General features: G+C 41.5%; 1 protein-coding gene across 1 annotated transcript; it reads right to left on the reverse strand.

Annotated features, from left to right (window-relative positions):
- Positions 1 to 409: 409 nt before the first annotated feature.
- On the reverse strand, positions 410 to 2,501 carry FAM216B (family with sequence similarity 216 member B; the record flags this gene model as incomplete). The annotated part of the gene is given in 2 exon segments (XM_060129568.1): positions 410 to 627; positions 2,336 to 2,501. Coding segments are annotated over 2 exon segments (384 nt in total), but the record flags the coding sequence as incomplete, so codon positions are not given.
- Positions 2,502 to 12,648: the final 10,147 nt, after the last annotated feature.

A 12,648-nucleotide genomic window follows, 5' to 3' on the forward strand; every position in this document is an offset into this window, starting at 1 on the left:
GCCCAGTGTCCCATCTGTGTTGGTTTGTGTATTTTCAATATGCACAGTAGGGGGCTTGCAAAATATGTTCACCCAGTGACAGAGGACCTGAATCCTCTGGTCACTTGTCCCCTTCCACTGTTCTTGGGATTTCTCTGGGATGTTCTAATTCAAAGGAAGCTTTTACTTTGAAAGCTTCAAAAGTCATTTTACTCTACAGATTCTGTATGGAATGAGAGGCTTGCTGACTCTTAGCTCCCATTGCTCTTAAGCCACTCAGCTTGTTCTTGCTAGTAAAATGTATGTGAATTGGAGAGATTATTTCTAGGTATGGTGTTTGTATTAGATGTTATTCTTTTATTCATTCCTATTCAACAAATATGCACTAACTACTCACTAGGTGCCAGGGGTGTATGGGTGAACCCCCTGTTCAGAGCTTGTGCAAAGCCTTGGTCCTGAGGGATCGGAGCCCTGTGCTTTGGGTCCTGAGTGGAACCACAAACACAGGTAGTGCTGAGGGCCGTGTTCTTGTCCTGCCTGAGGCTATCTGGGAGACGGTTCTCTGACAACCTGCCTTGGCTAAGGCTCTTTTGGTTGAATCTCTAAGTAAGGCAGCACAAGCCAGGGCCTCCTGTTGAGTAATATAGCCTGGAGGGAAGAAATGAGATAAACCTCAAAGTCAACAGTTTTACAAAACAAACAATTCTGCAAATATCCACATCTGCACAAAATCCCTTCTACTTTGTAGGGCAGAAGCAATTAGGTTTAGCACACTCAGATTGTATACTTTTTCAGGATATGAAGTATATTTTTCTTCTATTGCATTTCTCATTTAATAAGTTAATAAATAGTCATTGATTAACACAACAAATTATTTGGAGAGGGACTTGAGCCATGTGGAATCTTCACATGAATTGCTTATCTTCAATATCAAAACTTTCTTCAAACAGAAACAGATATATTCAGTCTCTCTCTGTTTTTAAAGTGTAGTCCGCAGACCACGCACTACAGAATCGTTTGGCTGAGGCCACATTAATAATGCTTTTTAAAAATGCAGATTTCTGACTCTATTCCAAAGAACTTCTGAGTCAGAAACAGAGAGTTAGGCCTGGAAGTCTGTATTTTAATAACATAGACAGGTGGGTTTTACGTGCTCTAAATGTTGCATATCTCTGTTTACGGTTTCATTGGCCTCTATGCAATTTTACTGTACAAACAAAGCTACCAGATGATGCCTGTGTAACCCTTCAGTTCAAGCATGGGGACCAGGCTAAACCCTGGCTCTGCCACTTACTAGTTGCACGACCCTGGTCAAGTTATTTAACTTACTCATGTCTCAATTTCCATTTCTGTAAAATATGAGTTATAAAGGCACCATGTAGAGGTGTTTGAGTTTTAAATAAGACAATACATGTAGAGCACTTTGAACTATGCCTGGCACGTAGGAAGCCCTAATAAAAGGTAGCTATTGTTGTTATTGTTCTTGATATTAAATCATTTGCAAAAACCATGTTTTCCTTTTGTGGAAATACAGGAGCAATACTAATAAGGTTGATGTGCTAATGCCAAGTGAGTGTTTACAGAAGAAAGGACCTGTTGGAGTTAGAAGAGTGTAATAAGGGGGAACCGGAGACTGAAAACATCTCCTGGAAGAAAAGAGATTTAATAATAACTACACCTTTCTGTAGGTTGTTGCTTATGGTCTGTGAAAGTTTTTCACAACCATTCTTTCATTTGTGGTTCATAAAATCCCATGAGGTTGGTGGAAGAAGAGAGATGGTAGAGTATGGGGTGAAGGTGCATGGTCTTTTGGGGTGATGGTCCTAACTGACATTTACTATCTGTATGATCTTCTTCAAGTCACATAACCTGTCTGAGCTGCAGTTTCCCACAACAGTAAAGTGGGGGAGAAAATGAAATATTCTATGTAGGGCTCGTAGCACAATGTTGGAAACATGGTAAATACTCAATAAATATAAATATTATTGCTGTGAGTCAAACAAGCCTTTGAATCTGCGTAACCAGCAATGGGCTGAGCTGTGGTTTGAGCCCGGACCATCTGCCTAAGCCCATTGCCAGTTCTACTAGATCAAGTTCTTGCAAATCTCAGAGAGTTGTTGACATTTTATAACAAACCATACTCCAGTTTCTTTAAGTCCTCTCAATTTCCCCATAAAACCTTGCTTTTTATTGTCAGAGATAATCATTTTTAAATTGACCTGCCAACCATGCTGATGAAATATCAGGCTGACAGAGGTCATTCTACTTGAACTATTTACCTGGAAACTTGACTGCCAGCTGCAACATACGAGTCCCTTCCTGAGATGCCTGGTTCAGGTCGGGTAGTTAAACTCACCAAGCAGCTGCTGTTGCTGGAGGCCGTGAACATAGCAGGTCTGCAGGGCCACCCACTGGGCCCTGGGATTATAAATCCTCATGCTGCTGTAAAAGTAGCGCTGCTGCCCTTGGGTTAGGTCCTGTCAGAGGAGAGCAGTTGATTTTGATGAGTCGGTGGAATTTGATAGGATTAGAGTGGGATGTATTCAAAGCTGACTTCCACAGAAATAAGATGCTTCTCTCTCTCTGTCTCTCTCACCTCCCTTAGTTTACTTAAACAGTCTTCCACTGACATGTGTAATGGTGAAAATGAATTAAAAAAAGATTCTAGGTAAGTAGGTCAAAGTATTGGGCTGAGGGAGATCCAAGGATTTTCAATATCTGATAACTGTACTGATCTATTATAATCCTTGTTGAGGAAGGTAGGCTATGAGAATCTACACAGGGCCTGAAGTGTGCCAGGCTCTGGAGGGTAAAAGAGAACTTTCCACTGAGAGTTCTCAGTGAGCGGGGAGAGAGCTAGGTAGATAAGTAGATGGGTAATGTGATAAGGGTGCAAGGTCATTAGTGAAAAGGTGCTATGAAAACAGAGAAGGAAAACAAGCTCTGTGTTAGCAGTCAAGGAAGCTTCCTGAAAGAGATGACCAACACATCTGAGTCTTCCAGGTAAGGAGGGATTCCCTAAAGGGACTAGAATACTGGTTCTCAAAGGGCATCAGCATCACCTAGAAATCTTTTAGAAATGCAGATTCTCAGGTTTCACCCCAGACCTACAGAATCAGAAACTCTTGGGGGTGGGGCCCAGCCCTCTGGTGCCCTCCAGGTGCTTTTGATACACGCACAGTAAAATTTGGGGACCACTGGACCAGAAGGAAAAGAAAGGCTGATTAGAGGGAGAAAGTGGTACAGATTTTCTTATGGGACACAAAATATCTGAATATATTGGGAACTAGACTTTCGGCATTTTTTTTACTTTAATCAGCATATAGAGTCTGAGCTGGAAAAGCCTCTAGAGTAAGTAAGGCAGGGGAAGATCATGGAAGCCTTTTCTGCTATACTAAGGGTTTAAAGATTTCCTTTTATATGAGGAACATTGGTCTTTATTTAAAGCAGTGGTTATCAACACGAGTGATTTTGACCCTGAAGGGGCGTTTGGCAATGTCTGGAGAAATTTTTGGTTGTCACAAATGGTGGGAGGGACGATGGATGCCACTGGCATTCAGCTGGGGAGAGGCCAGGGAGGCTGCTGAATAGACTACGGAGCATGAGACAGCCTCCCAGGGTCCTGCAACCAAGAATTACTCAGCCCCAAGTGCCATTCTTTAAGCTGACCAGATCTGCATTTTACAAAGATCGCTCTGGCCCTGCTGTGGACAATGGCCTCAAGGGAAGACAAACCACTGGTAGGGAGACGATTTGGGAAGCTACCATGTAGTGCTAGGGAGGAACAAGAAGGGCTGGACTACAATTACTTTTATATACCTGATATACCGTAAGTGCTCACTGTATTGAGATGGGGAAACAGAGGTAGTGGCATCAACATTTTAGAAAAATCAAAATAAAATAAGTTCCCCTTAGGCTAAAAAATTCAAAACAATGACAGAATTTCAAAACTAGTTGATAACCATGTAATACAAACTAAACTTAAGATAAATATATATAAGCTAAGTGAATTTTATCTGCTAGAAATTTTGTGTGAGGTTGACATCTGTGAGTCAGATTTTTTTGGTGTCTAGAGACCTTAAACTTGATATTAAAAATATGTTCAGAGGGAAAGTAGCTGAGCCAAGTACTTCACACTTTGAGACATCATTTCAGCTTTACAGTTTCTGAATTAGATGTTTTAAAAGATAATATATTTGGGCTTCCCTGGTGGCGCAGTGGTTGAGAGTCCGCCTGCCGATGCAGGGGACACAGGTTCGTGCCCCGGTCCGGGAAGATCCCACATGCCACGGAGCGGCTGGGCCCGTGAGCCATGGCCGCTGAGCCTGCGCGTCCGGAGCCTGTGCTCCACAACGGGAGAGGCCACAACAGTGAGCGGCCCGCATACCGCAAAAAAAAAAAAAAAAAAATCATCCATAATTTAACAGTGCATAACTATTGTTGGCATTTGATTGATTCCATTTTATAATTTTTCCCCATGTACATTGTGTGTGATTTTAGAACAGGGAGATAATTCTCTATGTGTTATGCACCTTCCCAGAACATTAAATATCCTTTGAAAATATGATTTATCTTGACAGTATAGTATATCTTTACATCACTCTCCATTTCTTGCACATTCAGATTTGCAATTTTCCAGCCTTGTACTATAAAAGAAGCTATTAAATCTAGTCATGCTTCTAACCTGACAAAGATACAGAATGAAGGAGCCACATCTGCTATAAGTCTCGTTTCCTTTCCATGTAATTTAGGGTTTAGAATCTGAGGTGTATAGCATAATTTAAAAATTAACAATCAAGGAAGAATGGACATATTGGAATAGGGTTGCTAAGGCAGAGTGGAAACCCCTAACATTTTCTCCTCTGCTCACTCCTTTGCCCTTGTTAACAACGCCTACCTCATCGGGTTGTTTGATTACCTGAGAGGTTTTTAAAAATTTATTTTATTGAAGTATAGTTGAGTTACAATGTTGTGTTAATTTTTGAAGTGCAGCAAAGTGATTCAGTTATACATATATATACATTCTTTTTCCTATTCTTTTCCATTATGGTTTATCCCAGGGTATTAAATATAGTTCCCTGTGCTATACAGTAGGACCTTGTTGTTTATCCATTCTATATATAATATTATTAACTGAGATTTGAATACAGAATGCTCTCATTAGGCCAGTTCCTCTTCTCTCCTCTACCCTACTGAATGCGCTTAAGAAGGATTTTAATGCATGAGAAAACTCTGGTTCTGAGTTCACAGAGCTAATTGCTCAGATCTTCCAGAAGAGAAATTTATCTGATGAAAACATCAGTCAACATCTTTGTGTGTCTTGTTTCCACAATATAAACTTTAAATTAAACTATAAATACTGCTTTCCTTCCATGTGCACTCCAGAAACCATACCAACCAAGATATACTCTTTTAATATTGTCCATGATTAGAAGCCTACACTCTATCCTGTAATCAAATCATCTCAGTATCCCTCTTCCCATTTTCCAGATCTGTAGAGCAGAACATAAATATTCTTCAAAGCTGGGAAGATTTCTTCTCTCCTCAGACAGCGTAAAGAAATGACTGATGATCTTTCTTGGGGCGGCAATTCATGTGTGATTTTCTTGGACTGTTGCTGAGGAAATCCATCTTACCTATTCAAGTGGTCTGTACTTGATAAAGTTTGATTAAAATGCTTGCAGAATTCAGGGAGGAAATATCTACCAAAAAAAACTTATATCTGAAACAAAAAGATTTGTTTAAAAGAAACTTAGCCTGTATTGTAATCTCCCCTTTTTTAAAGGCTGGTATTCATATTCAATGTAGTTTTCTTGCAAGGTCCCTCTCTTCATGCAGTGGTGGCGGTAAAATTCAGTTTGTTGATAAGCTGATATCCAAACAATGTCATGTGATGAAGCAAAGAGCTGGGGGAGTTTGGCTGCATGCCTTTCCCTGCTTCTGGACAGCATGGAACTGCACAGTTTAATCGTTTTTCTTCCAAACTTTGTATCTAATCAAGTGTCAACTTTTAAATCTACCATATCTGCATTATATGCAGACATGGGGGAGAAAAGTGCATGGAGACAGACACTCTGGCCTCTGCCGCCGCAGGCTCGCCGTGCATGGAGACAGAGAAGCTGAATATTAAAGGTCAAGAAATCCATCAGGGTAACAGGCCATTACATGTGTTCTTCTCAGATTTGGAGTCAGTAACCGCCATCCCCGTTGCTCAGAATGATGAAGGAATAATTCCTAAATATAGAGGTACAGGCATACATTTGACTGTGGTAATCTATGGAGTTGTCCCATATATTAAGATATTGTTCCTTTCTTAATTTTTGGAGGAGTATGATATTCTCCATATTTGATCTTGAATAGAGGCCGCATGATAATGAACTTATGGCACAAGATTCTTGCTCACACTGATGTCATCAGCATAAGCCTCATTTTAACCTGACTCATGAGAGCAATCTTATCCCTTCCTCTGGGCTAGCATTATTATTACAGACTTCTTTCTTTCTTGAGAATCTGCTCTCTGAATGCTACATTATCTGTAAAAATGAAGAGTTCCTAGGGAAAATGGAAGAAGAAGTACCAAAAGAAAACCACAAATTGAAAATTCTTAGGAGACTAAGGGGAAGAAAAATATAGGGAGATAAAAGTGATGAACTGTATAGCTTAAAAAAGAAAGGACTCAACACACAAAAAAGTTTGCATTTTTTCCCAATAATTTAAATGCAAACCTTCTGGGGAATAAAAATGGCACAAGTAAGTGTGTGTAAATGCCAGTGAATACCACAAAACCTCTCAGATCTGGATCTCAGAGGTTGGTGATTCTCTACTGAGAAATAAAGAACAGTTGTCTGCAGAGTTGGCATTGTCAGTTGAGTCTCCCTTGAATGTTTTTCCAGGATATGATGAAATGCCTTCTAGAGCAAACCACATCTGCTGACTGTTACACACACATGCTGATTCATAACAGCATGCATTACTCCCTGCTCAGTCAGGAAAACAGAAACAAATCTAGGTGTTTGACAGAGAGGGAATTGAACATAAGGAATATAAAAGTTTTGGAATGGGCTGTACAGGAGCAAAACAAGAAAGGTTAGCTTATCCAAAGATTGGCAATTGCACTAAACTACTACCACACCGAGAGCTGGGGGACAAAAGCGAAAATGATTTCACCCAGAGTCCATGAACACTGTGCCATTGAGCCTGCTTCTGTTGGGACATTGCTGCCTGAGTAGCACCCCAGGACCTGGTACACACCTGCTATTCTTGCTTCTGTGTTCTTTCCAAAACTTTAAATATTACTGTTGCTATCACCACTGTTATTGCCTGGCTGCTACTATTGCTGATGCTGCCACTGTTACAGATGCAAGCAGAAACCATTCTCCTTCTCCTTTCCCCCAGCCTTCCATATCCTGCATCCCATTGGATGCCAGCTCGTGAGGAATTCTGCAAAATGTATTTTGCAGTCTTCCCACTACTGTGGTAAAGAGAAGGATATAGAAGGGTAAGCGTGAAGCTGAGTGATAATGGACACCACATACAGCCAATGTTTGCCTAATACCACTAAAGTTTGGAATTTTGTTAGAAAAGACAAAATAAAAGATAATTAACTAGCTCTATAGATGGTATCAAAGAATAAGGTATAAATTTTGGGACAATAACTTAAGACTTAGGAATGATGAAAAAAATGTATATCATCAATTTTGGACAAAGAAATTGTCTTCCCAATGACTAGCTAGACTTTTCAAAGAGAATTAAAACTGACTACAAAAAAAAAAAAGTAGAAACACCCATCATATAATTACTATAGAAAATACAATTTTGACTAATGAGGAAGGTGCATACTATTTCATAGATGAAACATTGGTACAACAATGGGACACAATGCTTACGACATTGGTATGTCTACATTCCAGTGCTTAGAACATGGGTCATAAAGTGTCTTTATAGAATAGTAGGGTAGATATGACCTCATGGGCATTACCAAGTGAGAAAAAGGGACCCATGATTGGAATCCAAGATGAGGTTAAACCCTAATTCAAAGAATCCAGTCTGCTAGAACAAGAGGCAGAGTATCACTGTATATTACAGAGATAAGTACTTCCCAGGAAAACCATGAACCCAAGAGGAAATTATCTGCTCATATCCTTCTGCTCCTGCTGCTTCTCCAGGATCCTTTTAGCTGCAGGGCTAATTCTGCCAGGGGATAATTCTGCCAGGCACAGATGTCCTCCCTTGGCTACCCCAAGCCCTCAGAGGGCATCAGTGAACCATAATAAAGTGAAAGAAGTATCCTTCCCCCCACTCGGTGCTGCTGTTTATCACTTGGACTCCTGAGTGTTTCCATTCAGAGCTTTCACAGTCTTTGTTGGACTTTCTTTCACAAAGAGCTGTGTAGTCCACTGGGCGCAATCCTGTTTGGTGGGGTTTTTCATGGAGGCTGATTATTCCTCTGTTATCCTTTGTTTTTTTCATGCCATCTCTTCACAGAAAACTCCTATTTCTCCAAGATCCCCAAACCAAAGCTCTTACACATACCGACCACTTTAGGGTCACTGGTCTCAATAGCAAGAAAACTAAGAATCCCGGTTTGAGCTGTAAGAGCCACTTTCAGTGAGTGAAAACTACTTTGGACACTTAGAAGCAGTGATTAGCAGCAAAGGAAAAGCTGGGTATGGTCATATATGTGCCAAGGACTTTGGGAAAACAGATTCATAAAGTTCAGAAAATAATCTAAAATGGAATAGAACTCAAGGAAATACCCAGAGATTTAACTTTGACTCTATAATCCCAAATAACTCTATGGAATAAAAAGGTAAGAGGTCAAAAGGAACTAGAGTAGGTGCCCTGGGTACTTGTAGACAATTCTAGACTCAAGGGCATGTTATTTTAAAAAATTCTAAGAATTTACAAAAATGTCTTTTTCACTGGGGATTAGCGCTGGTCCTCTGAAAACAGATCCTGTGGCATAGCTATTAAATAGTAGAGCCAGGACTCAAACCCATGGTTACCTGAAGTCTATGATTTCTCCCCTTGGACTCCGGAACTAAAAGGGGATTCAAGCAACGTATATGTTGCTGTAATAGAAAATTATTCCTCTTATCCAGCCATTACCCACAGACAAAATTCATGCATCTTGATTCTTTCTGTCCTTGGAGTATATTTCATTTCCATCTTGAATACTACTTGGTTGAACAAGGGGAGGCTTTAGTTTCACAAAGACTTATGGTCATAATTCTGGAGCAGGATATTAGTCTTATTATACTGCATCATTGACCTTCTAATAAGGCTCCTGGAAAGGCTTCATGGAAATAGGTGTCTAGCTGGCCAGTCCCATCAGCCCTCAAACCGGCCCAGTCATTTCCCAGTTCACAGAAGATGTGGGTGTAAAGCTTAGGTCCTTACCCAGGAAAACACTCTTTGCATGTATTCTGATTTTTTAAAAAGTGGACTGAATAAAAATACTATCTATCACTTGACAGTGAATTAGTAGAGCAACTTTCATTGATATAATTAACATATAATATTAGTTTCAGGTGTACAACATAATGAGTCTATATTTGTATGTATTGCAAAATAATCACTATAATAAGTCTAGTTAATATCCATCTCTATAAACATTTAGAAGATCAATACTGACAGCTATGTTTTGAACAGTCATTTCCTTTTTTGTTGTTAGTAGGGATAGGATTCTGAGACTTTTAGATGTTGTAGACCTGGTATTTCTGCAATTACCAAGGTGCCTTATGAAATCCTCATGGACAGATAAGTACAATTTGAAACTTGTTAAAAAGTAATACTAGAGGGGCCAATTAAAGGGTCAGTGACAACCTAGATAGGGTTTTGGTGACATGCCCTGATCTCTTCCACAGTTTTATCAAGGTCTTGAATGAAGACATAGTAGGCAATCTTACTAAGTTTTCAGATGACAAACATCTAGTTTCCAAATGACAGAAATCTATTCAACAGGTGGGATAGAAAACAGTGGATGGCAGAATCAGGACACAGAAAGATCTTGACAAGTTAAAGTGATGGATTGAATCTAATAGGATAAAATGTAATAACAATAACAGCAAAAATTATATTCTGCATCAGAGTTTGATTTCTAGTTGGAAAAACACAGAAATAGAATTTGGAGTTTAGTAGCAGTTTAGGCATAGGGAAGTAAATGCAGAATGAGGCTGCTAGAGGGATTCATGAGTGTGTAGGCTACATCAACAGAAGTATAGTTTCTAAAATAAGGGAGAAATTGGGATTGCCCTGGTGCGCTTTGTGCTGCAGTGTTGTGTCCACACGAGGGACATAGGCAAGGTGGAGTGTGTGGCTAAAACAGAGGTGCTGTGTCATAGGATGAGCTGGCACATGCATAAGAGCTATTGAATCTGGAAAAGATCTATGGCAGAAGGGGGTGGGGTGGGCAATAAAGCCTCACAAAATATTTGAAGGGCTCATGTGTTAAAAAAAACTTCTGGACAGCCATCCCCCTCTCTGCAGGAGACCCTCCAACACTAGCAGATTAAAAGTTAAAGAGAAGGGAGGGACCTTCAAGATGGCCGAAGAGTAAGACGTGGAGATCACTGTCCTCCCCACAAACACATCAAAAATACATCTACATGAGGAACAATTCCTGCAGAACACCTATAGAACTCTGGCAGAAGACCTCAGACTTCCCAAAAGTCAAGAAACTCCCCACGTACCTGGGTAGGGCAAAAGAAAAAACAAAAAAACAGAGACAAAAGAATAGGGACAGGACCTCCACCTCTGGGAGGGAGCTGTGAAGGAGGAAAGGTTTCCACACACTAGGAAGGCCCTTCACTGGCTGAGATAGGGGGTGGGCAGGAGGGAAGCTTCAGAGCCATGGAGGAGAACACAGCAACAGGGGTGCGGGGGGCAAAGCAGAGAGATTCCCGCACAGAGGATCAGTGCCAACCAGCACTCACCAGCCCGAGTGGCTTGTCTGCTCACCTGCCAGGACGGGTGGGGGCTGGGAGCTAAGGCTCGGGCTTCGGAGGTCGGATCCCAGGGAGAGGACTGGGGTTGGCAGCGTCAACACAGCCTGAAGGGGGCTAGTGCACCACAGCTAGCCGGGAGGGAGTCCGAGAAAAAGAATGGAATTGCCTAGGAGGCAAGAGACCATTGTTTCGGGGTGTGCGAGGAGAGGGGATTCAGAGCACCGCCTAAACGAGCTCCAGAGACGGGCGCGAGCTGTGGCTATCAGCGCGGACACCAGAGATGGGCGTGAGATGCTAAGGCTACTGCTGCAGCCACCAAGAAGCCTGTGTGCAACCACAGGTCACTCTCCACACCTCTCCTCCTGGGAGTCTGTGCAGCCCGCCACTGCCAGAGTCCTGTGATCCAGGGACAACTTCCCCGGGAGAACGCACAGTGTGCCTGACGCTGTTGCAACATCACTCTGGCCTTTGCCGCTGCAGGCTCGCCCTGCATTCTGTACCCCTCCCTCCCCCCGGCCTGAGTGAGCCAGAGCCCCCGAATCAGCTGCTACTTTAACCCTGTTCTGCCCAGGTGGGGAATAGATGACCTCAGGCGACCTACATGCAGAGGCGGGGCAAAACCCAAAGCTGCACCCCAGGACCTGTGCGAACAAAGAAGAGAAAGGGAAATCTCTCCCAGCAGCCTCAGGAGCAGCGGATTAAATCTCTACAATCCACTTGATGTACCCTGCATCTCTGGAATACCTGAACAGAAAATGAATCATCCCAAAATTGAGGTGGTGGACTTTGGGAGCAACTTGGGGTTTGCTTTCTGCATCTAATTTGTTTTTGGTTTTATGTTTATCTTAGTTTAGTATTTAGAGCTTATCATCATTAGTAGATTTGTTTATTGATTTGGTTGCTCTTTTCCTTTTAAAAAAAAATATATATTTTTTTCCTTTCTGTGAGTGTGTATGCATATGCTTCTTTGTGTGATTTTGTCTGTATAGCTTTGCTTTTACTATTTGTCCTACGGTTCTGTCTGTCTATTTTTAGTATACTTTTTAGCACTTGTTCTCATTGGTGGATTTGTTTTTTGGTTTGGTTGCTCTCTTCTTTCTTTCTTTTTTTAATTACTTTTATTTTTAATAATTAAAAAAATTTTTAATTTTAATAACTTTTTTTTTCTTTCATTTTTTTCCTCCCTTTTCTTCTGAGCCGTGTGGCTGACAGGGTCTTGGTATTCTGGCTGAGTGTCAGGCCTGTGCCTCTGAGGTGGGAGAGCTGAGTTCAGGACGTTGGTCCACCAGAGACTTTCCAGCCCCACGTAATATAAAATGGTGAAAGTTCTCCTAGAGACCTCCATCTCAATGCTAAAACCCAGCTCCACTCAATGACCAGCAAGCTACAGTGCTGGACATCCTAAGCCAAACAACTAGCAAGACAGGAACACAACCCCACCCATTAGCAGAGAGGCTGCCTAAAATAATAAGGTCACAGACACCCCAAAACACACCACCGGACATGGTCCTGCCCACCAGAAAGATGAGATCCAGCCTCATCCACCAAAACACAGGCACCAGTCCTCTCCAACAGAAAGCCTACACAACCCACTGAACCAACCATAGCCACTGGGGGAAGACACCAAAAACAAAGGAAACTATGAACCTGCAGCCTGTGAAAAGGAGACCCCAAACACAGTAAGTTAAGCAAAATGAGAAGACAGAGAGACACACAGCAGATG

The sequence above is a fragment of the Lagenorhynchus albirostris genome, chromosome 18 (genome assembly GCF_949774975.1).
Source record: "Lagenorhynchus albirostris chromosome 18, mLagAlb1.1, whole genome shotgun sequence".
Lineage (NCBI taxonomy): Eukaryota > Metazoa > Chordata > Mammalia > Artiodactyla > Delphinidae > Lagenorhynchus > Lagenorhynchus albirostris.